General features: G+C 38.0%; 1 protein-coding gene across 16 annotated transcripts in view; it reads right to left on the reverse strand.

Annotated features, from left to right (window-relative positions):
* The window catches only part of CLASP2 (cytoplasmic linker associated protein 2), a 150,896-nt gene that overhangs the window by 112,801 nt on the left and 10,192 nt on the right, over window positions 1-27,903 (reverse strand). For all 16 annotated transcript variants that reach the window (XM_056485334.1, XM_056485333.1, XM_056485343.1 and 13 more), the window contains 5 exons: window positions 20,187-20,265; window positions 7,821-7,924; window positions 3,780-3,871; window positions 3,381-3,456; window positions 1,840-1,937 (listed from right to left, as the gene is read on the reverse strand). In XM_056485334.1, coding sequence (XP_056341309.1) covers window positions 1,840-1,937; window positions 3,381-3,456; window positions 3,780-3,871; window positions 7,821-7,924; window positions 20,187-20,265 — 449 coding nt within the window. The remainder of the gene's footprint in view (window positions 1-1,839; window positions 1,938-3,380; window positions 3,457-3,779; window positions 3,872-7,820; window positions 7,925-20,186; window positions 20,266-27,903) is intronic.

The following is a 27,903-nucleotide window of genomic DNA, read 5'->3' on the forward strand; positions in this document are numbered from 1 at the left end:
AATTGTATGAAGGAGTAAGAAAGGACTACAAGAACTCTGCTTTCTGGCAAGCATGGATGGTACAGAGCGGCAGTCTCGTGTTTAACTGAAGCAAATCATAACTCCCTTGCTTTATCCCAACCTGAAACCTACTGCAGAGGACATTGCACTGACACTCAGCTCATGTGCTATTTAACACTAGTCCTGGCTGTCAGGGGCAAAACTGTTGGAGATTTAGTGGCAACAACCCATTTAACATGTACCAAGTAAAGTCTTGCATCTTTATGTAAATGCAAATTATACAACCATGCTTGCTTTCAGATGAGGAGGAATTTTGTATTCAGCTCATTCAGACAGTAGAAACAACAACCTGGCACCTACTGCAACTAAATTAGAAGCTGTTGATTGTCCTGAGGATACAAAGCACGTATGGTGTTTAATCCTAGTTGGATCCCAAGATGTACTCAGCTTGTATCATGTGGAATTGTAAATGGTGAGTACTGTACTTAAACTTACAATCAGACCCAACATTGATTGCAAAAAAGCTGTTACCTGCACTTTTATTCTCTGTTCCAAAAAATGTCCAAGGCCCTATCATAATGCAAGGAAGGTATGTTTCACTTATTTGCTAGGAAACTGAATTTTTTTAATTGTAGTAATAATATGGCCTAAACTTCTGTGGTAACCATATAATCCATTACTAGTCTAAAGACAAGACTATCATTAAATAACTCATCATTCTCATAGGCAGGGTTAACTTGTGTCTCAACAGGCTGAACTCTGCCTGGGATGCAAAACAATAAATTCAACACCCTTCTCCCATGACACTTTCATAAAGCCGTAGGATGGTTTTGGATCATCCAGTTCAAATCCCTCTGTCATGGGCTGGGATACCTTTCAATAGACCAGGCTACTCAAAGCCCCATCCAACCTCACCTTGAACACTGCCAGGGACAGGGCATTCACAGTTTCTCTGAGCAATGAGTTCCAGTGTATTACTACCCTCAAAGTAAAGAATTGCTTCCTAATATCAAACCTAAACCTATCCTCTTCCAGTTTAAAGCCCTTACTGCTGGTTCTATCATGTGCTTGTAAGAAGTCCCCCTCCAGCTCTCCTGTATGCCCTCTTTAGGTATTGGAAGGTGCTCTAAAGTCTCCTAAGAGCCTTCTGTTCTCCAGGCTGAACAATCAGCCTGTTTTCATTGCAGAGGCGCTCCAGAACCCTTATCAATTTAGTGGCTCTCCCCTGAATTAATAGGTCAATGTCGTCCTCATGCTGGGGGCAGCAGAACTGAATTCATATTTTCATATATTATCAATCATTTATTTATTTATTTATTTATTATCATTATTATGTATTTTGCTATCCCACAAATAACCATTAAAAACTAGGGCTCTTAGTTTTTTAGATGGGTCTGATTAGGCACTCATCTGATACTCTCTCTGACACTAAGTAGTAGACATATTCAGCTTTATCAAAATCAAGAAGTGAATGCAGGTGGTGATGGTAAAGTGCTATGTTAATATATAAGGAGTTAACAAAGTTTTAAAAGTTAACAAGGAATTAAAAAGATTTTGTATAATAAAGTCTTTGAACTAAGTATAATTTCAAGCTCTGTCTAGCTTTCTTGATTAGTCAAAGGTAGAAGCAAAACAATGGCTAATTTTCTTTCATATAAGCTAATCAACATACAACACAGCCAGGAACTCTAGTAATATCATACTGAAATGCAAAACTAACTAGAATATAAAATAAAAATTAATGTAATTTTGAAAGAGAGTTTTTAGTGAGTTTAAAGTTCAGAAAACGAACAGTAAAACAAATGGCTCAGAATTACAGAATCAGAACAGCTGGCTCACCTTCCAGGAGGAATTCCTCTTTTTGTAAGATCTATTCGTACTTTCTCTCCCACATGTCTATAAACCTCTACAATGGCTAATATGGCAGCATCTCTCACCTGTGAACACAGTTTAAATTGTCAATTTCAGGGTTACAGAAACCAAAACAGCATTTGCTGATAGGCCACTAATCTTACAGTTTCTATGGCCCTGTATGCCAATTCAGTTGAAATAGTGAGGATGAAAAGGATCAAGATGGCATTTGTTTCAAGCTAGAGTATTTGCAGATGGTGAAAGATCTGGGAAGAGAGAATTTCTGGGTCTGACATAAGAATAGCATTTTTTGAAAAAATGGGCTTTATCTAGGACTTGCTCACAGCAGGCAATACTTTCAAAAGTTAGCTCCTGCACTCAGTCTTCACATTTCATCTTGCTTTTATCTGTTTCTACAAGCAAGGTCCTTCTGGAAGACTACGACTTCTCATAAGAGTGGACCAAAGTAATCAGCATTTTCTTCATTTATTTCAACTGAAATCAGGTGGCCTGACGTCAGCACAAGAAAGGGAATAGGACAGGATAGTGAAAGGGGACAGAACAGTTAAAGAAAGGAGACAGAGTGCCTCTTTAAAATTTTTAAACCATCACAATGAAAAATGCAAAAAATGAATTTTAGTAAATGCCATTATTCTCTTTAAAGAATGTCTGGAATGACTTTAGTATTGTTCTTTGCAGCAGTTCAAAGTAAACACACAATTGCTCTAGCAAGATGTGAACTACATCTTTACTAATGATCAGCAAACAGGACAAATTCTCAACAGAATTTCTCTACAACAGAACAATGCTATGCAGCACAGAGGAGACAAGAACTTTTCTGCATTCAGAAATTAAGCATAAAGACAAATCCTGTCTATAAGCCCATCTCCTACCAATGTTATCTTCTCCCTTACTGTATTCATAGTCTTTTCCCTCAAACACAAGTTCAGATAAATCAAGATATTTTAACCATTTCCACTGGAAGATTTTCTGAAGTTCAGATGTCACCATTATGAACTACTTCCTGATTTTCACTGCAGATGTTTTTGCTTACTTTAATGATTATAATGACAGTCCTGGTATGTTTTCAAATGCCACTTGGCTTCTAACTGGAAAATAATTACTCCTAATAATATTATCTTCAGAAAATTTGGCAAACTATTGCAGGTTTCATATAAGAGCTGCTTCTGGAGGTAATTTTGTGTGTTAATAACTTATTTTTTTATTTATTTCCTTTCAACATGCTCTGTAAGAAACAACTACTTCCAATAATTACTGGTTTCAACTTTTGAAGACAAAACTAAAGGGACCAGTATATCGTGATACTGCTGCCTTTGCAACTCCACTTTCATCTTCCAGTGAATGGACTGATTAGGAAGAAATTTGGTTTACTTTTTCTCATGGTAGACAATAATCTGCTGTGCACAAGCACTCTTAACAGCTTTTCTTTAAGTGTTTATAATTATTTTGCTTTTACTGCTCTGTCAAAGTATAGTTGTTTAAGGGCCAGTAAGTACTGAAATCCTTACCTGACTGTTGGAGTCACCAAATGCTACACACAGGTGTGGTACCAATTTGCTGAGGATTAATGGTTGTGCACCATAACTAAAAAAAAAAAAAAAAAAAGTATTCTTAAAGAAAAAAAAAACAGAAAATAATTTGCAGAAGTGAACTTTTGGCTTAGATTTTACAGAATAAAAACTGATATCAATCAAGCTCTGTCTCTCTTACTAGTTCTTTATCTACTTTTAAGTAAGATAAAAAACTCTGTAACTTTAGTCCTTCTTTCAGAAAGCCCACTATTTAATTTGATTTTTCCCATGTATTAATTTAATTGAACCAGACTCCCTAAAGAATTACTTTCAGAGAAAAATGACATTCAGAGGAAGGATAGAACCATTACATCTCCGTAGAAACAAAAAGCTTACATGTTTAAGGTAGCAACAAGACATAAACACACTCCTTCTCGGGATCGGTAATTCTTGTGTTTAAAACCAACAGCAAGGCGTTCCCAAATGTACTATAAAAGCAGAAATAATGGTCTTTAATTACCAGGAGCACAATACAATGTAATTCTGTTCCATATAATTACATTCATAATAGTTGCAAAAAAATAACAGAAGGCAGGTCCACTGGAAAAGTGATAAAAATAACTTATGAAATGCACAATATGAAACACAATACAGATTAATTCTATGCCAAAAACAATTCCTAAAAAACACCCTTCAGCAATCTAGTTGAGTATTTTGCTTGTCAGAGAAACAGCTCTTAAAACACAGAATTGTTACTGTTAATGAATACAAAACAAACATTAACATTACAAACTACTGACTCAAGCTATAGAAGTTACTATATTAGTTTTGTTTTATATTCTGTTTCCTTGCCAAAATTCCTCACATCCATTTTAGCTTGTCCTAATCTATACTCCTGGTGTCCTACTTCTCCCTTACTTTTGCTTTAGATCTATTTCTTCATTTTTTGATTACGTCGTGCCCTCTCATTCTAATTCCCATGCTTCCATTTTTGCTGTGCTTTCGGTTCTCCTCTCCGTCCTGGTGCCACTTCCTGGCTCTCTATACCCTCGTTCACCTCCTTGCGCACTTGTTTTTCTCCTTCTGCCCTGGCTCTCTGCCTCCTGGGTCTATCCCATTACCTTTCCACCTCCTCGCCATGCTCCAGCTGTGTATCAGGGCGTTGGAAGTGCAAACATGGAGCTGAGGCGCTCGGGGATTCGATTCTTCCTGGGAGCAGACGCGGGCTCAGCCTGCAGCTCGGGCAAGCTGCAGCGCTGCCATTGCAGCCTGGCCAGCATCCGGGCAGCGTTGCCTAGTGATGGATGGCTGCACACTGCCAGGAGCTGCACACTTTGCAGCCCAGGCACCTCCCTCCTGCCAACTGCACCCCGGAGTGCTGCAACTGCAACCTATAATGATGCCACAAAGCTGCTAAAATGTATTACATACTAATTATTGCAATCGGCTTTCTGGGGGGGGAAGCCCTCACAAAACAGCTGTTGATCAACAAAAACAGAGCACAAGAGCAGGGAATACGCATCCTCTTTATTAATGAGGTAGCACGCTTCAGAGCAGACATAAAATTTTCTCATTAGAGTCCTGCTTGATAATTTTGCCCCATCTGTGGTTTTTTTGTTTGTTTGTTTTATACTTCACTGCATTTAGAAAACAAACCTTAGACGAGCAGGATATGGCTTGCCAAAACTGCATAGCTTAACAACAAAGAACAAGATTTTATGGAAGAAAATATCCTTCCAATTAACCCATTGCCATGGACAAACATGGGAAAGAGGAAACCTCCTTGCTATATGTATAAAAATACAGGTAGAGAGGGAACTGCAGACTACTGAAATAAGCAAAACAGACTAAAGAGAAATTTAGTCTTTCACTGAATTATCCCTTAAGAACTGATTTTTTTAAGCAGAAAAATTCAAAGGGCTGCTTAGAAATTTTAGTTGTCAAAAGTTCCTAGCAGGAGCTGATGTCAACCCCTGTTCGTTCTCTCATGCACATTTTATACTATCTATAATTTTACTCCTTCCATCCATAAACATATACATCTAGTTCTTGCTCAGAAACAAAAAAAACCTAACCACCTAAAACAAGTAAAAGGATTTAACAACAGGACAAAATAAATATTATTCACCAACATGCTAGAAGAGGCAAGATGAGTTGACTAGAAAGAAATTTACAGGGCTCATCCTCAATCCATTCAGCTCTTCTAAAGGGATGCTTCTCTGCAGCAAAGAGCCCAAAACTCTGTATTTCACTGTTGGAGGCACATGAAAGACTTTTCTGTTTTGGTCTCTGCTGTGAGGATGATTGATGCTTTTCATCCAAAGCTGTAATGACCCATAAGCTCTCCAGAGAGCAGACAACCACAAAGCCAGACTTCTCCCACCCTGGGGGACTTACCAGGGGAGCCATACCTTGTCTTACACACACATGCTCTTTCTTGAACCCACTGTATTGGCTTGCAAAGCAGGATGCAACCAAAAGTATATATTCTATTACCATCTATTGAAACAAGGTAGGGTAATGATCTTTATCTCTGGGGAAGATATCTTCTGTTAATAGGTCATCTGTTAAAACCAGGTGGGGAAGTGTTCCTTATCTTTTCCACAACCCTTCCATCCTCCAGGGAGGTATCTTCTGTTAATGGGCCATTGAGTCCCACTGCATGACTGATAAAATTACATCATCCCATTGGGAGATATTCCACCCAGGGGGAGGAACCAAGCATTTCTTTCCTAGAAAAAAAAGCTAAGATTTGGAATATTAGGGCAGTCTTTTTCCACTGAATTCCAAATTAAAACCATACCTTCCCACATCATCGCTGGACCTTCAGAGGAAAACTGCACCCTTCTACAGGACCACTGCTTCAACAGAACCACATCCGTAACTCCAGAAGGACTGCAGCCACCGTTTAATTGGACTGCTACCAACACCCTGACTGACGGGGTGTCGGCTGTATTCTGACTCTGTCAGTGTTTTGGTTCTTTTTTTCTTTTGTATTACTGTACTTTTATTTTAATTTTTTCCTAGAAAACAACTATTATTCCTATTCCCATATCTTTGCCTGAGAGCCCCTTAATTTCAAAATTCTAATAATTTGAAGGGAGGGGGTTTACATTGTCCATTTCAAGAGAGGCTCCTACGTTTTTTAACACCTGTCTTTCAAACCAAAACACCCACAAACCTTGTATGCTTTCTGACACTGAGAAAGCATACATGAGCAGCCCAACAACTCTGCACAAAGATGGACCAAGAATGTAAAACCTTCCTGACAAGGGCTTAGCACAAAGCAACTACCATCAATTTCTTTATCAGCAGCTGTTCAAATGAAGGTATCTCCAAAGTGCTCTGCTGTGCTGCAGAGGTTCTGGTCTGCATGCCATGTATTGGGAGCATCTTGGGCACAGTAACATATCATTTACTGGCACTTTGACACAAAAAAATGCATGTCTTTTGTTCAATGAATATGACTGATACTGCAGCCTGTGAACAGATAAAGGCACATCTTTGTGGATGATATTACTAGACTCTGATGCCTAAATCCCAATCAGATCTCTAGCCAAAGGGAGATAAACATGTTCTATAATAGCCTAGCATCCTACATGTTTTATCAGGCAAATAAAACAACTGACTATAATTTTCTCACTCTGGATAAAGTCCACATTTTATTCACTGCACACAATCACTCAAACTTGTATCTATGAATAAACAAAGCCAGGAATCAGCACATACAAACCCCCATTTTTTCCCTATTAACCTCTAGAACTAGAAGGCAGAAACAAATTTTCCTCAGGAACTAAAAACTCAAACAGTAAGTTCCTAGTCACATCCAGGGTCTCCAGACTTCCAAATAACATCATTTTTCTAGAATATAATCTTGTAAAACAGTCCTCCATTTTTCAGACTCACGGAGTCAAGATATAAGATCAAGCACTCAGAAGCCACATAATGCTTAGACCTGAAGGTTGAGTCAAGCAAGCCTCCTCACAACCAAAAACGACAAGCCTCAGTTTGTCCATGGTTCACAGAGCATTGTTGTCATACAGTTAGAAAGCCCGATTAAGTTAGAAAACGTGCACCTTAACTACTAGGACTAGTCCTACATGTTCAAGTACAAATCTAGTTTTAAATAAATTTGAGGCTAATTAAACTTATTTATTACCATTGTCCAAATCCAGAAGATGTGTCAAACATGCTTTAATTAACACCCTGTCACATAAAAACATTTACTCAGAATTTAGCTATGGTGTGCAAAATACGCAGAATCACACCATGCTAAGATTTTTTTCTTTAGCTGAACAATACATGAGTGTCAATCTGTGAAGAGTATCTTTAACATTTACACCATTAACAGTCATCATAACATTGTGACATGTTCAGTTCATACAAGTCATAAGCTCATTGGAAGCCTCCATCTGAATCTGCATTGTGCAATCATACCATGGGTGGTGCTGCTTCACACATCAATTTCAATATAAGATTCTGTGCTTGCTCCCGCACTTGGTCTTTGGCATCTCCCATACGATCTATCAAAGGCAGGAGAACTACAGGAAAGGGGAAAAAAAGAGAAAGTAAAAAAGATTAAACACCCAATGAAGATTTTCTAATGTTAAAAGATATTTTCTGAAACAGACGTAATATACATGTCATTCAAAAATACACTGAGTTTAAGCAGGCCACAGTATTTTAAAGTCTCAAGTGCTTTTTTGAGTATTTTAAAGGACTAACAACAAATGCATAATGCTGAAATGGAAGTTTCCCATCTTCAAACTGTGTGAATGACTTTGATTTCGTCTTTAAATGTTGCAGTTAGCTTCAGAATGTCTGGCTTTTCTAAAAAAATAATGCTAGGCATGGTGAGCAGCAAACAACTGGAATAGAAATATTATGACTATTTTAAAATCAGTGTGATTTTGCTGTTTATTGTAAGAAAATCAAAAGTTTTAAATCCCTTAATTCATACAGCGTATCTTCTGGAAACCCAGCCTTATTTCAGTAAAAGCATTGTTAAACATTACTCTGTTAAAACAAGCATCCTCAAATAATATTTAAGTAAAATTGCATGACAGCTGATGATTTCACCCTAAAAATAAGTAAAAATCAAAATCAAAGGACTTGCCAATTGTTTTTGCTTGCTTTTTCAGACAGAAGTTCATAATTACATCAGATAAATTAATGCTATGATATTAGAAAAGATATCTCAGCGAACTCATAGCCAGCTCCACGTTGTGCAAGACATGCTTCTATACTCGTTCCCAGTCCTCCCTCTGGGCCCAACTCTTTGTGAGATTCTTCCCCCCAATGCTTTCAGTATCACTTCTCCCAAATAAGGGGTGATGATACTGAGTGTGCTGTATTCCTTCAGGAAGCACAACTGATGGAGGTGGTGGAATTGGTGATCACATCCCTCAAAGGACAGTGGTTTAAAGTATTTCAAATAGAAAATATATCTTCACAGCTAAAATAATTTTTTGCTACATTTGGTACTACATCACTGAACACTTGAGAGTATTTTACAGTTGCTGCCTGACCTCAATAGATGCTAAATAATTTCTACTCACTAAAGAAATAACTGTATTTGCCTATTGTGTGAAAGGCAGATCTGAAGTAATTTTATCAGTACTTAATGATTTTATAGTAATAACTAAACAATAGATTTGCCAGCAAAATAAAGGGAACTCTGAGGAGGTTTCCTGAGTCACCTGTTCCTACATTAGAAACAGCAGCCATTTCTGTACCATGATTGCTACTGACAAATACACTGCTGAAGTCTGAATTTCCCCTCCTGCGATATCTGAAGGCTTTCTTAATGTCCTAAACTGAGTATTTAAATCTACTGGTTCTGGATAGTCCACTGACATCTTCAGCCACCACTATCAAGGTTTTGTGGTTTTCATCTATCTTCTCCGCTCTTTCTTTTTTGAAGAAATTAGTACAGCTACTTTCATTTTACAGTTTGAAAAGGAGAGCATGGGGGTTTTTTGTTTGGGTTGGACTGCTATTGTTTGGATAGCGTGAGATTTTGTCTTTATGGTTTGGGTTTTTAAGGGGTGTTTCTGCTTTGTTTGGTGGTTGGGTTTAGTTTTGGGGTTTTTTTTAATTTTGTGAACAGAGAAAAATATCCAGAACTCAGGAAGTTATTTTTGGGAGTACACAGCTGAACACTCCCATGAACTTCCAACCACTCATATAGCTACTGATTGCATTTTTCTTGCCAATAGTACTTTTCATGTCCATTTTCAGCATGCCTTACACTGCTAGTGACATCTCTACACTGACCTGACTGCTGGGCAGCTGAAGGCAATTTTAGCTTTACAGAAAAAGAAACAAACATAGCCAGTGCCAGTCCTGTGAGAACACGGCTCCTTTGTGACTAATTAGTACTCTGAGTCATTTGATGGAGCTGCAGATACCAGGGCTCTGATCAAATCACCAAGGCAAGCCCACAAAACAGCTACTAGAAGCTGCTAAACAGAGATGAGGTCACCAAATTAAACTAAGCTATGACACAGCCTGCAGATTTCAGTGTGTGCAGCTACTGAACATGCCAGCCTTTCCCACTACTGGAGCTCTGACAGAGGGACAACACACTGTGGGAATTGTTAAAGGGTCCAAATGGCTGCAGACTTGGCTTTTCCCCCCTAAAACTCAAGTTTCTGTAAGTCCCCATATAAGGCATGATATATTTTGTTTGCACAAGACAAATGAAATTAGGCTGTTGAATGCTGGCAACCACCAGCTGGTTTTCAGTGTGGCTGTTCATCTTTTCTGTCAGAATAAGCACCAATAGGAAACCATTGGAAGTTGGGTTTCCTATTGATCAAGTTTCAAAACTGAACATCATTTCGGCTGCTACTTTTCCTTTAAGATGCACAAGCTTTCTCACCAGCATTATCGAATTAGTGTCCCTCTTAATACTGCAATGCAAATACAACCATTTCATTGTTTCTGGCATCAGCCTACAAACTAAACAATCTCAAAAAGATGTCAGAATTAAAAGAAGGGTGAAAAGGGAGAAGTAGGACCATACATGAAAGGCTGTATTCAATGTGGTAGCCTCCTAACAAGTTACTCATTGAGGTATATAATTTGTCACATGCAGTCTGGACTAGCATTCCTACTGTTTTACATTAACCTTATCCACCTTTTATCTTCTGTTGCCTAGATTCTTAAATTATTTCAAATGGATTTTGGAAAACCTAATAACTATGACATCTTTCTGTTATTTATTTCTGCCGATACGCTGAGAAAAACAACACTAAATTTAGGAGACAGTGATTCCTTTTTCAACTGTTGTTTATTTTTTCTGAAGCACTGTATTCCATTCAACTTGCCTTTTTGCCATGTTTTAGCATACTGTCAAAGCTTCTTATCATTTCCAGCCACTCTTGAGGTTTTCCTGTTAATATTTCTACATTATATCACAATTTGATTACTGAAGAAAACCCAAAAGTGTTACCAAAAATATTCCATAGCGGTCATTAATTCTACCAGATCTACCTCAAACTGACCTGCTATTTCATAGAGTCAGAGTATTCTGAGTTGGAAGGGCTCCATCAGGATCACTGAATCTGACTTCTGGTCCTGCACGGGACACACCAAGAGTTGCACCATGGGCTTGAGTGTATTGTCCAAACACTTCTGGAGCTCTGTCAGGCTGGTGCTGTAACCACTTCACTGCTCCAGTGCCTCAACACCCTCTGGGTGAAGAACCTTTTCTTGATATCCAACCTAAACTGCTCTTAGCTCAACTTCAGTCCATTCCCTCAGGCCCTGTCGCTGTTCAGCACTGAGCAGAGATCAGTGTCTGCCCCTTCTTTTCCCTCATAAGGAAGTTTTAGACTGCAATGAGGTGTCTCCTCAATCTCCTCTCCTCCAGGCTGAACAGACCAAGTGACCTCAGTCATTCCTCAGATGGCTTCCCCTCCAGACCCTTCACCATCCTTGTTGGCCTCCTTTGGACACTCCCTAATGACTTAATGTCTTTTTTACGTTCTGGTACCCCAAACTGCACTCAGCACTTGAGGTGAGGCCACCCCAGCACAGAACAGAGTAGGACAATCACCCCCTTTGACTGGCTGACAATGCTGTGCATTTACATCTGAGCTGCTATTTATGCCTTTTTCCTTTCTGCTGTGTAATAGAGCTTATTGTCCCATCAGTTTCTTTTTACATTGCCTTCCTTATCTCAGTAAATCTGAATAAATTTTCATTTATCCAAATTCACCAAATAATTTTATCACCACTAGTTTGGACAGTAGATACATGAGATAAGGCCAAACCAGCCTTCAGAATCAGAGTATAGCCTAAAAGATTAAATATTGATTTCCTCTACCTCGATTGAAGATGATAAAACAAGTAAATCACAGAAATTGCCTAGAATGGCACACAACGTATTTCCAAAAACCTGAGCAGTTTAACCATATGACCCCTGCAGCAAAAATTGCCATAGGTAGCACAAACAATTTCCTTCTGTTAAACTTTAACAGGAGTTCCTTCTGGACCTTTTCAGTTTGTATTGTTGCTTTGTCTTCTCTTTTGACCATTTACATCTGCTTGCTCTTTGTATACCTGTGCTCATTTTAAGTCTCAAGTCTACCTATTTCTATGAACCAACTTTAAATACTCCTTTACTGCAGACTTAGAAAAAAGCATTAAGCAAAAAATAATCTTTACTGATGAAATGTTATCAATGTTGGCAAAAAATTATGTTACTAAAGTTACTGAAGTCTTTGAGGACAGAAAAAGATTAAACCTTGGTAGCAATATCTTCCTCTTTCCTCAGAAACCTTGCCAGCTCAGGCAACAGCACTGAACAGCTGTAAAAGCTGCCTCTGCAATCTGGGCAGGATGCACAGGAGAGAAAGGCATTCCACAGGGGCTTCTACAGGGCCAGCCACAGTCTGATGGATCTGTGTAGTCAAGGGGCTATTTCTAAGCAAAGAAGCAGAAACAGGCTGTCAGGGCCTCAGTGCTCCCCACCTCAATATAAGGTCCTGGCCAGTTAAATCAACAGCAATTTCAGACATTAATGTGCTTCTTGGGGTCTTTCCAGGAGTTAATTAAGAAAATCATTAGAGGGATTAATGACACATGCTGTTCATCATCAGCAAGAGAGAGGAAAAAACCAAATGCTTTTTTTATATGATCTATCCATGAGCCTATCAAGGTGTCAGTCTCAGGAACAGGAGAACTGTCTTAAAGGCCAAAAAGTTTCAAGAGGTGTATTAAACCTGAAAGAAGACTAGAAAATTATGAACAAATGTTCATGTCATCTTCTGAAATTTTTTAAGCTCTAGGCTAGGTTTTTTACAGAACCAGAAAAATTAGAATTAAGCAGAAACCAAAGAAGGCTAGGGTTTCTCTACTCTTGAGTTAAAAGCACTGCATTTCTAGATGTCATGCAGTGAAATGTCCATGGACAGGAAGCAGATAGGTATTCTAAATTACAGCCTATCATTCAAGCATGGATCACTTCAGCTAAAATGAATTCCCACTACCAATAAACTCCAGCACTAGCTAGCCAAGACAAACAAACAAACAAACAACAACAAAAAACAAAACAAAAAAAAAAACCAAACAAAAAACCCCACCCAAAACAAAACAAAAACAAAAAAACAAACAAACAAACAAAAAAACCAAAAACCAAAACCCAACAAACCCCCCAAAACTAAACCACACTAAAATCCCCCAAACTAAATGCCTGCATAGGAGTTTTTTGTTTGTTTGTTTTAGCTGAAACTTCAGAGAATCTAACCACAGAGATGAAAAAAGTTGCAGCTTAAATCAGTTATGACCTTTAGCTGTGACCATTAACTATAGAGGAAACCAAAGAAAATTTAAGGATTTTCTGAGGTGTTTCAGGAAGTTAGTATTTTTGTTACATTAGAAAAATACAAAAGCAGCTATTATGGAGAAAAAAATTATTAATAATGGACTGTTCTCTAAAAGCCTTTTCCAAAAAGGTAAAAAAATATGAAAGTCAGCATTTTATTGTTTAAGAAAATCATTCAACAATCCAACACAGCTTTTTGTGAGGTCAGTAAGCTGTAAAATGAAAAGGCAATATCAGACAAAGCACCTGACTTGCATTTAGATGCAACAAGGCATCCTTGAGACAAGATATCTTTCAAATAAATAGAAAAGCCTACTTTACTTTATTTGAGCAACTCAGTTTCTTGAGTTATTTGATTTTATTTCCAAGCTTTCTCTAACACCATAGGTTGGCCATTTTTTAAGACATGACATGGAACTGATAATTTTGAAGGTCCCTTCCAACCTAGTTATTCCAAGTTTTACGTTTAGTTGTTTTGCAAGCATTTTTGATCTTGAATCACCAGCAGAACGTGCCATTAGTCTCAACATTTCAATTAAACTAATAAAAATGAAAAATAAGAATAAAATTCACTCAAGCCCTGACACGTGAAGATCCAGCATTTTTCTCCATGTTATATAATCCATGGTAGCTCATGCTAATACAGTTCTCGGTTTTCATGGATTTTATGCATTTTCAAAGCATTTCTTCATACTACATTATAACCACTTATTAAAGAGTCACAGCCTGAATAACTACCCATTTTGAGTTTCCACCCAAAAAATTCAATCATTAAGTAAGTGAAAAAGCAAAAACTTACAACGTAGGTGTCACTTAATGCTGATTTCCTCAAATTGGTATTTCCAAATTCTTGTACCAACTTGCTTTCAGTCCTAATTCACTCAAAAACTTAATTCATGTTTGCAAGTCCTTATAACTGCTTTAAAATACATCAGGTAACACAGAAAACATTTAGGTGAGGAAAAACCCTTTTAAGATCATCAAGGCCAACCACTAACCCAGCACTGCCAAGGCCACTACTAAACCATGTCCCTCAGTATCATCACATCTACACGACTTTCAAATACCTCCAGGGATGGTGACTCACCCTCTTCCCTGGCCACTAACAATGCTTGACAACATCTTCAATGAGAACATTTTCTTCATATCCTATCTAGATCTCCCCTGACACAACTTGAGGCCATTTCCTCTTGTCCTATCACTTGTTTTCTGGGTGAAGACACTGACCTCCACCTTGCTACAACCTCCTTGCAGGTAGTTATAGAGAACAGTAAGGTTCCTTCTGAGCCTCCAGGCTACATAATCCACAGCTGTTCCTCATCAGACTTGTTCTCCAGACCCTTCATCAGCTCCACTGCCCTTCTCTGGACATGCTCCAGCACCTCAATGCTCTTCTAGCAATGAGGGAGCCCAAAACTGAACACAGGATTTGAAGTGTGGCCTCACTAGTGCAGAACACAGGGGGATAATCTGCCCTGATCCTGCTGGCCACACTACTCCTGATACAGGCCAGGATGTCACTGGCCTTCTAGGCCACCTGGGCACACACACTGGCTCATGCTCTGCCTCATGGCATGCAGCATACCTAGGTGCTTTTCCTGTAGTTGTGACCTAAGTGCAGTACCCAGCATTTGGCCTTGCTGACCCTCACACCATTGGCCTCAACCCACTGCTCCAGCCTGTTCTGATCCCTCCGTAGAACATTCCTACTGTCCTGCACATCAACACACCTGTCCAGCTTGGTCTGATCTTCAAACTGTCTGTGTGCCTTCCATTTCCTTACTAAGATAATAGTTAAAAGTATTAAACAGAACCAGCCCCAGTGCTGAGTCCTGGGGAATACCACTTTCCACCAGTCACCAACTGGATTTAAATCCACTGACCATCAGCCTCTGGGCTCAGCCATTTTTTAAGCCAGTGAAGAGTGCACCCATCCAGGACATGAGCAGCCACACTTGCATGCTTCATTATAACAATAAATTTGATAGAGCATTTAAATTAGTCTGAGGATACTAATTTAAATGATCTTCCAACACTTCTTGAAGCTACCTGGTAAAAAATTAAAACACTTAAAATTTTTTTCCTGTGTTAGTATATGCCACTACAACTATTTTCCAAAACTATTTTTCCTAGTGGTTTCTTTTCACAGTAACATGAATTTGTAACTACTATTAAACATATAAATAGATTTACATATGGAGTTTTTGTGTGTAAAATGTGTATCCCTATTGAGACTTACATATATGTACATATACAAATATAATCTGTGTTTGGTCATTTTAACTTCAATTAAATTTCCTTTAACTTTCAGGGAAGTAAAATACTCTGCAACACCTTGTAAGATTGTATGTAAAAGCCAATGTCAATATAGTTATATAACAGACTAATGGACAGTTCAATATCTGCAGAAAAATATGTGATGGTGTAATACTGCCCAGTAAAACTGAAACAGATTTTGCATACCTTTACTATATTCTTTCTTTTCCTTTTGACAATAACAAGAGGACCAAGTTATATTACTTGTTTTAGGAAAGTATGAGAAGACACTTTTCCCAGAAATCCTATCACCCAGACACATACGCCCATAATGCGAAATCTTTTATTTTGGATATATATGATTGTTTTAATTATTAATGCCATCTCCTGGGAGTGTAATACATAATTATCTAATGTCTCTTCAGTCACAGAACAAGCAGTAGTTTTAAATACCAAAAGATGTAACATTTGAACACTGCTTTATTCTTCCCAGAATACAGACACATAGTCTTATGAAAGAACATATACCCTGATATTTATTGCTTCCAAAGTATTTTCAAGAATCTTAAGAGGAAGTACTAACAGAAAGATTCCAAATTTGCGTGTCTGGGCTCCCAGAATACTGATGTCAGCTGCAGAATGCGCTCAATGTGATTAATTATAAAAGGATAACACCTTAGAAGAAATTTAGTTTAACATTTGATGGTTGCCTAGGAAACTGACTTAAGTCTCTTATCAGGCATTATACTTCAATACAAAGATCACTAACGTGGTCTTTGAAATATGGAAAATATCTGCCTTACAACTGTTGTATGATTTTGCCCAAATATAATCTAGCCATATATGTAGGTTGCAAAGGTTGAAGTACTAGTGAAGCATTCAGACTTTTCACTTCATAGCAGAAGCCTGTAATGCTTAAGGGGATGAATATTCAGTGACATTAGATGTTCTCTGCACTTAGGGAAATCTATCCCCATCAAAAAAGAAGAGGAAATTAAATGGAGACGTGAAAGGTGGAATATGTTTTCCTACACTGCAGTTAGATAATATATTATTATACTTCCATCATTTACTGAGATCTGAATCATGAATAAAAACATCTCAGGGTCACCAAAATGTAACATTCTTTATTAAAGGAAAAATGCATTTAAGGTTGCAGGTGTGTTATGAGCAAAAACAGCTATAAAACTGAAACTTCATCTAGAAAAGAGGAATGCATTGTATTTTAAAAAAGGCAGAGAACAAAGCAGGTAAGTATTTTATATCTGTCTTCCTTCGCTATAGTCATGGTGCAATCCTATTATTTTTTTTTGAGAATGCAAGTATCTACAATAGCTTAGTGCAATAAATGAGGAGTTACCTATAGTTTGAATGTTTCAAGGTAATAATTGAATTTCTTGGAAAATTCTGTTTGCCTCCAAAAAAAACAATATAATCACATTTATTTAACCAAAAATAGAGAAAGTAAAAGCCAACCATACTACTAAAATGGCCTGTAGGACCCTTTAGCTGAACTACTTTGCTTATAAATTTCCCAACAATTTTTCAATAAGTCAAAATTTTTTTCAAAATTCCCAAATTTTTCAAGCTTGATTACATGTTTTTTGTTTCCTCCTCATTATCACCTGAACACACTGCACATCTGAAATACATAATTATATACCTCATCACAATATTCATATCAAAGAATCACTTAACTGGACGTAACCAAGCTACAAAAAAACCCAAGCAAAAACCCAAACAAAAACAAAAAACCTCACCCCCCCAAAAAACAAAACAAAACAAAAAAACCAAAACAAACCAAAACAAATTTTAAAAAACTCTCTAAAATGGCAGTTTGTATAGAATACTTGATTCTTGTCAAACGCATAAATATGGACATGGATTGTATGAGGTTCAACAAGGCCAAATACTGGCTGCTTCATTTGGGTCACAACCACTCCACGTAGTGCTACAGGCTGGAGAAGTGTCTGGGAAGTCAAAAAAAAAGAAGTGGTACCTCACAAGCCTATAAGAGCTCTCTACAAACAGCTGTGCAGAAGGTAACTCAGCTATCAGAAAGTATTTGGACTTTCACAGCTCTCAAGAATGGGTCTTGCCCTAATGATAAAGGCACAGATGAAACATATTGCCCTGGAGAGAGGGTCCCACATCCACCATCACTGCACAGGAAACAGGTTGTAGCAATAGACAGTCTCATGCATATATTAGGTCAATGTCCAGGAAGGACCTATGCAATGCAAAAAGAAATCTATTATCAATAATTAGAAAAGTAACAGACAACAACAATAAAACACCAAATACAATTATGCCGCTATGAACATAGGCTACCTCTCTGATATGGTATGAGAGATGGTATGGCTTCCTCAACTCAAATGCACCTCAACAGAAAGGCACTGAAAGGGGAAACAGCAGTATACAAGAAACAGCTCCATTGTGTCTCTGAGCTGGGGCAGGAGGAGGGATAGCAGAAGACAGGCATGGAAGAGATCCATAAATAGAAACTGGCACTCAAGAAGGTAAGAAATGTTGGCTCACCTCTCTAACAAAAGATCTAGCAAGCACCAAGTTTTTTGGGCAACCAGTCTAAAAGAGTTTTGCATGCTTAAGTACTTCTACAGAACACTGCAAAAGCCAAAGATCTATGTGGATCAGAAGCTAAACAGATAAAGCTGCAGAAAAGAAAACGAAGTGACAGGGCAAACACTGAAGATACCATGTGCCTCAGCCAGCCCTAACCTGCAAGGCTGCTGACAACTCCTACAGATGAAGGAGTTATCACCGCCTGTTTCTCCTGTCCTAACCTCCTTCTCAGGCATCTGCAAACAAATAATTATAAAATACAAGTTTTTGGCATGACTTACTGGAGTTAGATTACATTAGAAGACAAATCTGCAGAGTCAACAGAACATGATTTAGGAAAATCCTGGTTCTTTAAGATTCCTTAAAAGAAGCAGTTTTCTGGTTCACCAACATGCTTTTAATTACTCTGATAAGCCCTCGTCTATACAAACCCCAGACACTTACAATAATGTTTTTATATTACTGCTTCACTGACAAAAACTGGAAATTATTCCAATCTTGTTATGAAACTTGGAAAGAGAGCTATCAACTGAGAATTCATATCACTCTTTAAAAAGTAACCTAAAATACTGTTTTCTGCCTTTACTGAGACTAAGATTTTACCACCTGTTAGCTTTGTTTATACAGAAGTTGATCACAAACAACAGTAACTTGCATATTCTAGGGGTCTTGATTCCAGAGATGCTCTGAGGATCAATTTCAGTTGAAGGCACTACTACTTAGCTTAACTAAGAAATACTTTCAGAATATATAGCTTCAGATGTTACGTGTGTTGGACAGTCACCCAGGGCCAGTACTCTCTCTCTTTTGTTTTTTAATACAAATGCTACTGAAATTTACATCTTCAATTTGCTCACAATCTCAGACTACTCAACCAGTGTGACAAGAAAAGCACAAAAAATCCCCAGGATTTTCAAACTGTTTTCAGATACTTCATACTTAAAAGATGAGAGAAAAATTGAATAAGCTTCCCAACCTTCCTTTAATAATGTTACTGTAATTTTAGGTTTTACAGAGTCTTAAAATAAAAATCAAAAATTGGCCAAACTCTGGAGCAAAACAGTGTTTGTAGCTACAAATGGAGATTATTCAGAAATCAATACTGTGCTTGGCACAATACACCTCCAGTTCCCTTACACTGCTCCAATACAAAATTAACCAGCCAAAGGAAAACTCCCCACAGCGAAATATATTTAAATTCTATTGCACACTAATCCAGTAGTTCCACAGAATACTGAAATATGCTTTCAATTAATTTAGTTAGGAGCTTGTCATAAATTATACTTTGTATTCCTGAATGTTGACATTTTATTTCAAAGCTCTTAAATACAAAAACTGACATGTAAAGAAGAGGAATATTAAAATTTTGACAGACAATTTGAGGTAGCTGGGGATCAGGGATCATGATGTAACTTATCTCATGCAAACTTTGAAAAAGGACATTAACTAGACACTTCTGTTAAAAACAGCCAGTGCTATAACATGAACGTTACTGTCCTAATATCACTATTCCTTTTCAAAGACAGCAGCAAAATGAGTTGGTAGTGTAGTTTGATTATGTCTTCTAGAATAAGGTCTCATACTCCAGCACATGTAGATCCATTAACCTGAAATTTATTTGAGTAAATACATTTCACACAGGAATGATGGTCAGTACCTTTTTTTTTATCCCATAAAAACTTTAAGACTACTAAAAGCTACAGTCGAGTTATCTAACAGGAGGTGGACCACATAATCCTCTGAGACTACAGGCTTCAGCAGACATGAAGTTCTGATTAAAGTGATCTGCAAATAAAACCTAAACACAAGTTAAACATAACACTTGTGTTTCAATGCAAATTTTAGATTACTGTCTCAGGGAATGGTAAACAACCATACAGCATGGAACTAATTACTCAAAAGGCACTCCTCAAACCTTTAAAAAAATCCCAACCACCACTTAGGAAATCAATGACAAATGAACATTGACATGCTACTATACAATTATTTTAATTCCAACACCAGTAAAATGCCTGCCAGTACATTATAATTAGCTCAAGAAGTTTTCAACATGTTCCACTTCGGCTGCTATGAGAGGGGGGAAGTATCTTTTACGGTTTGGCCTTAAGAAAAAGAAGCTGTATTTCACTTACCAGTTCCTATATAGGGTTTAAAGCGTCCTGATAGTCTGTCAACAAAGGCACCTAAAACATCTAAACCCAGTAGTGCTACCTGTTGAAACAAAAGCATTACATGTTATAAACCAGATCAATGAGGAATTTTTAGTATATATTACAAATAACTTAGATATATAAATGAAAGTTTTCTGAAAAGCTAACTTAAGCATAAATTAAAGTTTCAGTTAAGGAGCTAAATAATTCCTTCAAAGTTCCTATCAAGACAAAGTTATCAGAATATGTTTGGAATGGATCAAGTTAATTTACACATACCAGAGCAATTCAGATTTTTCAATTATTGTCTTAAAACAGAAAAATATACATATTAGAAATTCAATGTTTTCATATTCAACTACGAAACACAAACAAAGACATGGTTTAAAGGTTTTCCAGATGCTAAGAGCTTACTCCAAAAGCTTACTTCTGGCCACTTAGCTCATCCACTAAGGTCACTGCATCATTTTCCAAACTCCCAAAACAAAATAACTGAGAAGCTAATTCTGCTTTCCCTAGTGGTCCAGACTAGACCATTTGTCCACTTGCTTCTTAAGCTAGGGAAGCCTAGTTTTTCACTTGCTCATTAAAAAAATAAAGAACCCACTCAAAGCGAACAAAAACCACAAGAAAAGCTAAACCAAAACAAAAACCAACTCAATCCACAATAATAATAAAAAAAAACCCCAACAAAAACCAAACCAAAACAGAAAAAAAAAAAAGGATATGCAAAATACTACTGGAGTTTTGAGGACTTTGCCATCCATTAATAGAAGCCAGGTGAGACAACAATATTCAAAAATACTGAAGCAAAAACACAAAAAGAAATTTTCAGTTAGACTAAATTATTTTAAGAAGTTGGGACGCTACTTCTGCTGTTTAATATCCTGCATATTGTTTCAAGACTTGCTTCTGTATTTCCTACAACAGCTCATAAGAAACACCAGAACCTGCATTTTCACAACTTGTAGTTACCTCAATTTGCTGCAGCCCATGAAGGTACAAAATGGAACAACCATCTGTCAAAGGAACAACCTCCTCAAGCTTGGGTGCTTCTTATAGCTTTTCCACCTCTTTGTTTTCTAGTAAGACATGCACTGCACATTTTTCCCCATGAGCTCATGAATAGAATTCCTCTCCTTTGTTAGCTGTTTATTTTCATAAACTTTGGATCCATTTTTTTGGACCTTTCTGTTTCCTTAAGATCCCATCACAATTGTCCACTAGGTAGCAGGCCAGAAAAAAAATTGACTGGATATGCATGTAGTACACATACAGCATCATATGAGCCTTGTTTCCATAGGAAACTGGAAAAATAAGGTCCCCATAAAACCTAGGATGAGAAACAACTGCACAGTGAAGCTGGTTTTAATAAATTCAGTATTAGTACAACAGATCTTCTATTAAAAATGAGATATAAAACTTAGTTTGCAGTAAGTATAACTTACCTGGACACAATTCTATTACATATTAAAATACAAGATAGCATATATAAATGGATGGCATCACTAGCTTAAATTAATATATTGCCAACAAGTAACTACCTACGGATTAGGAAACAGAACACTGTAATAGTAACTTACTTAGGGAAAAAAAATAGGTTTTATGGTAATGTCAAGGCTTTTCACAATGTTTTTCCTTTAATGTTATTTTCCAGATTATCAAGCATATGAAACCATTGTCAAAAGCTTCATCAAAAACCCAGTGTCTGAAAGAAATAAATTCCTTCTGATCTATTGTTTTTCTATGCTTCTGTTTCCTGACTACAAATGCCACCTGAGACTTGCACCGACAATTTTAAGGTACCTTCCCATGCAAGTGTTTTTCACAAACAGAAGCCCTTCCCTCTGTAAAGACATCTTTTTAGAAGTCTCTCTCTTCTCTGCATATTTGATTATCGTTGCAAAATCTGTCTTGAAGACTTTTACCCTCATCAAGAACAGCAACTCAGAAACAAGAGTAAAGCACACATACATGAGCTTTATCTCATGCAAAGTCCTCTGTGGACTGCAACTTTGAAAAGGTAACAGGTACGATAACTCACAATAACAAGAGAGTTAGAATGTGTGGCAACAAGCTGAAATAATAGAAAACTGCTCTAGCTACAAAATTTGCTTTCATTTCACACTACAAAATAAGTCAGTTGAATCATGCAACTACAGATGATAGCAAGTGAACTACCACCTGCTGGTTTTGTAAATCAGTTTTAATACTTCTCTGATCTGATACACAACTCTTTAAGCTTCAGCATCTCCTGGTAGGTATCATCTGTGCAGTATTCAAGCAGCCCCTTGGAAAGAGTCCTTAATTTACATAGGATCACATAAACACACTCAAAAAAAAATTAATTGTAAGTTGAGGCAAAACTCAGAGATTCTGCAGAAGACCTGTGTCTTAGGGTGACTTTATGATGCTTGTATCCCCAAATCATCTGTTCTGTTGGTGTTGAATGTTGAGTTCTGCAGCTTTAAGACTGGTTCCAGGAGTAAAGGGGGAGAGAGTTTGTTATCAGAAACTGCACTTGCTCCCCTGCATCCTTCACTCAGACTGTGTTGTCTGCAGTGGACAGCAGGAGAGAGCTCTCCTTTGCTCTTGGTTAGCTCTTCCAGCTAGCTGAGGCAAAGAAGTTCCCTGGACTGTTTTTTCCTTTTTCTTGGAATTGTTCGAACCTACTCTGGACTGAAAACCCAGGGGAGAACTGGGAGCTCACACCTGTGGCCCACCAGGCCTGGCCTGGGCTGTGGCATTTCCCAGCACCGGAGGGACTGAGAACAGATTGAGTGAGCTGAGCTGCGACCCATGGAAGAGACTCTTCTGAGTTTGTCATCTCTGCTCAGGGGGGAGCAGTTTTGCTGTTTAGTATTGTTCATTTTTGTGCTGGGGAGTGCTTTGCCTGTAAAATAAACAGGCATTTTTTCCCCACTTCTCTCAGAGGTAATATTTTTCCCTGAACCAGTTAGGGGAGGGACTGCTTGAATCTGTTTCTTAGAGAGACCCCATTCAGAGGTTTCCTCCCAGATTTGCCCTAAACCAGGAAATTATCTATTGGTGTTTAACAGGGGGCACGAGAAAGTGGAAAAAACCTGTTCTGATTGCATTTTGGTTGTATTTACTCTGTACTGGCGTAAAGCAGTCAGTAACCATGTTGTCTGAATTCATAATGTCTCTCAGGGTGGAGGCCTTCACGTGTCTTAGGTCCCTAGGCTTTAAGGTTTTAATACCTTTCTGTCCCTAGGCTTATTTTCTTACGCAGAAATAACTCCAGTAGTGTCCCTAACATGCAGTTTCCTCAGTAGAGGCACACGGATTATAACAGCTATTGGCTCAGTGATAATGATTTATAGAAAGTTTATAAAGCTACTGGAGTTTGTTCCAGGTATGCATGGTTTATGGTTTCTTCGTCCTACCCTGTGTTCCAGTTCCAATAGCATGTTTTGGGGATTTATTAGTAATCGCACCCAGTTTGTTAGAGGAAGAGCAGGGGATGAGGCTTTTCAGCCTTTCTTTTCCTTCTTCTCCTTTGAATCGTTAAGTCATTTTTTGAGAATGTTCAGTTTCTCCTGAGTGTCAAGGACACCATCTCCCTGGTATTTCATCTGGTAGGCTTCCTCCATACAGTCTGCAGCCTCTCTAGAATAAAAGCTGAAATGTCCAGAGAAGCTGATGAGACCCCTGACCCAGGAATAGGCCAACGTATAGAAAACTCTGAGTGCTGTAGGGAAGAGTAAAGAATAGGCCAAACCCTGAAAGAATTTTTTGATCCCCCAGCCTGGGAATTTTCACATGAACAAATGCAGAACCCAGACGAGGTGGGAAAATATCTGGAAAAGATGTGCCATAGTAATCCTAATGAGAAAAGGCTCATTGCAATAACCTAGGCCCTGGCATATGCTTATTGCATACTGCTAGATACTGTAGGGCAGCAGATAGAGGCCAGGGGGCAGGGAGATAAATCAGCCAACATCCCAGTTACTGAGGTTGTAGCTAAACCAAACAGTAAACCTAAGCCAGCAGCTAAGCCAGACAGTGAGCCTAAGCCACTGGCAGTTGCTGTGGGAAGGAAGCAAACCAGCAAAACTGATCAGTCAACGGACAATGATAATCCAGGGAAAGGATCCTCAAAGCAGGATCCTGATACAAAATCAGAAGTCAGAGCAACTGACACAAAACCAGAAGCAAGCATTGAGTCTTTATCCCTGAAAGATCTTTGTGGCCTAAAAAAGGATTATACCCGACGACCTAATAGAACTATAATTAGTTAACTAGTCCATCTTTGGGATGCTGCAGGCGAGGCTACAATTCTAAACTGTACTGAAGCAAAGCATTTAGAATCCCTGTCACATAATCCAGTAACTCACCAAGGAATAATGAGGGGGTCTAACCCTCAGAACTCTGGGCACGGGTCCCAGGGAATGTGGCACAAAGATATCTGTATACAGACAATCTCTACATGCAGCAAACACAGTAAAAAAACATAAAACAAGGGATTCAATGCTTGAAAGAATTGGCAGTAGCAGAGATTGTCTTTTCAGATGACCTACCAACTAAAAATCCAGATTTGGTACCATGTACATCCGTGATGTGGCAAAAACTTGCATGACGTGGGCCACAAAAATACGCTTCTGCTTTAGCAATAATAAAGCAAAATGATAGGGAGAAAACCATGCTTAATATGGCAAAGAAGTTCCAAACATATACAGATGCCATGCATGGCCCAACACATGCCAGAATAACAACTGTAAAAACACATCTGAAAAAATCAGAAGATAAAATAAAGGAAAATCACAAGAAGCTCAGAGAAAAAAATCAAAGAGAGCTTTCTTCAAATCTCACCTGTACAGGTCAAAAGTTCTGGCCCCAAACATAAATGTTCCCCAGATGGGGAGAGACAAAACATCTCACAAGCTGAACTGTGCTTTTTCCTGCCTAATTCTAAAAAAAAAAACCATGAAGTAGTGGGATAGAAAATCTACTGCTGCTCTGGCAAAATGGGTGCTTGAATTGCAGAGAAGCAAGACACAAAGAGAAAGTTGTACCAAAACCTGCCCAAACAATCCAGTTCCTGGGAGTAAAGTGGCAAAATGAACAGTGTCAAATTCCCACTAAGGTCACCAATGAAACCACCACAATGTCTCCACTGACGAACCAAAAAAAACTCACAAGCTTTCTTAAGTGCCTTAAGTTTTTAAAGAATGCACATTCCTGAGTACAGCCAGATTGTGAGCCCTCTTTACCTGGTCACCTGCAAAAAAAACAATTTCCACTTGGGCCCTAAGCAGCAACAAGCCTTCACCCAAATCAAGCACAAAATCTCTCATATGGTAGCCCTTGGCCTAGTCAAGACAGGACCAGATGTGAAGAATGTGCTGTACTCTACCCACCAGGAGCCACAGTCCGTCCTAAAGCCTTTGGCAAAAGGTTCCTGGTAAGACTCAAGGTCAGCCATTAAGATTTTTGAGTCAAAGTTACAAAAAAATCTGAAGCCAACTACACTCACACAAAAAAGAAAATCTTGAATGCCTATAAAGAAGTTCAAGCTGCCTCAGAGGTAACTGGCACAAAAGCACAACTCCTCTTGGCACCCCGACTACCAGAACTGGGGTAAATGTTGAAAGCAAAACCCGCCACACCACCACCACCACACAGAACAAATCAATTACCCTCATCACACAGCGCACCTGTATTAGAAAATTAAATCACCCTGAAATTTTAAAAACAATTACAAATGAGCCCAAAAGTAAAAACTTTAGTCTCACTAACAAAAAAAGAACAAGTAACACGCACTGACTGAAGAAGCCCCACCATACAACCAATACCAGGAGATGAAACACGCTACACACTTTTTACTAATGGCTCCTGTCGCATTGTAAAAATGAAACAGAAGTAGAAAGCAGTCGTATAAAGCCCCACACAACAAGTTGCACAAACCACTATAGAAGAAAGTCAATCAAGTCAACTTGCTGAACTCAAAGCTGTTCAGCTGTTCAGCTTTCAGCTGAACATTGCTGAAAGAGAAAAGTGGCCAAAACTCTACCTTTACACCAATTCATAGATAGCAGCCAATGCTCAGTGGAGTTGGCTGGAAAAGTAAAAAAAGACTAGCTAGCAACATAAAAAAAACCCCCAATCTGGACTGCTAATAAGTAAAAAAACATTACCACTCAAGTAAAAAAGCTACCTGTAAAAGTCTGTCATGTAAATACCCATGTCCTCAAAAATAAAGCTAATAAAGAGCACCAAAACAGCAAGTAAATCAAGCTGCACAAATAGAAGTGTCAAAAATAGACTTAAACTAACAACACAAAAAAGAGTTGTTCCTAGCTCGATAGGCCCATGATGCCTCAGGTCATCAGGGCAGAAATGCCACCTATAAGTGGGCACAAAACCAAAACATAAATCTAACCATAAACAGTATTTCTCAAGTTATCCATAACTGTAAAACTTGTGCTGCCATCAAAGAAGCCAAACGAGTAAAACCTCTCTAACATAGTGAGCAATAGTACCAATATAAATAGGGGGAGGCCTAGTAAATTAACTACATCACACTGCCCCAAACACACCAAAATAAGTGCTATGTACTAACCATAGTAAAGGCCACCACTAAATAGTTAGAAACCTACCCTGTGCTTCATGACACTGCCAAAACACCATCCGAAGCCTGAAAAAGCAAGTCCTTTAAAGGCATAGTACCCCTAAAAAATAAAATCCCAGTAGTGCATATCAGAAGTTTTGATAAAAAGACAGTTTAGATCAATTCTGCCTCAAATACAGACAAACCCATTCATATAATTGTCTTTGCTCAAGAACTAAGTTGCACATGGCAAATAATTGCAAAAAAACCAGAACAACACAATGTGTACCTCAAAAAAATCTGATGGTTAAGTGAAAACCATATGTAAATATTACTATTAAATGTCACTGTTATTGTCTGCATATAGCTGTATCCTGTATATATAAAATATATGATGTATGTATTTATAAAATTAGAATATATACTAAATATAGTAATAAACTAATATGGGGATAAGGGGTAGAATGTCTTAGAGTAACTTTATGATGCTTGTATCCCCAAACTGTCTGTTCTGTTAGTATTAAATATTGAGTTCTGAAGCTTTAAAACTAGTTTCAAAAGTAAAGGGGGAGATAAGTACAAAGTTTGTTATCAGAAACTACACTTGCTTCCCCTGCATTCTTCACACAGACTGCAGTGGACAACAGAAAAGAGCCCTCCTTTGCTTTTACTTAGTTTTTCTAGCTAGCTAAAGCAAAAAAGTTCCCTTACCTTTTTTTTATTATTCTTTTTCCTAAAATTGTTTAAACCTGCTCTGGACTATAAACCCAAAAAAGCACCAAGAGTTCACACCTGTAGCGCCTGGCCTGAGCCACAGCATTTCCCAGTGCCAGAAAGACTGAAAACAAAGTAAGTAAGCCAAGCTGCAACCCACAAAAAGGACTCTTCTAAATTTGTCATCTCTTCAGAACAGCAAAAAGTTTTACTGTTTAGTATTGTTCATTTTTGTGCTAGAAAGTGCTTTGCCTGTTAAATAAACAGGGGTTTTTTCACTTCTCTCCAAAAAAATATTTTTCTCCAAACCAGTTAAAGAAAGAATTGCTTAAATCTGTTTCCTAGAAAAACCCCATTCAGAAGTTTCCTCCCAAATTTGCCCTAAACCAGAACAACTTGCAACAAAGAGGTTCC

This window comes from Oenanthe melanoleuca, chromosome 2 (assembly GCF_029582105.1).
Source record: "Oenanthe melanoleuca isolate GR-GAL-2019-014 chromosome 2, OMel1.0, whole genome shotgun sequence".
Taxonomy (NCBI): domain Eukaryota; kingdom Metazoa; phylum Chordata; class Aves; order Passeriformes; family Muscicapidae; genus Oenanthe; species Oenanthe melanoleuca.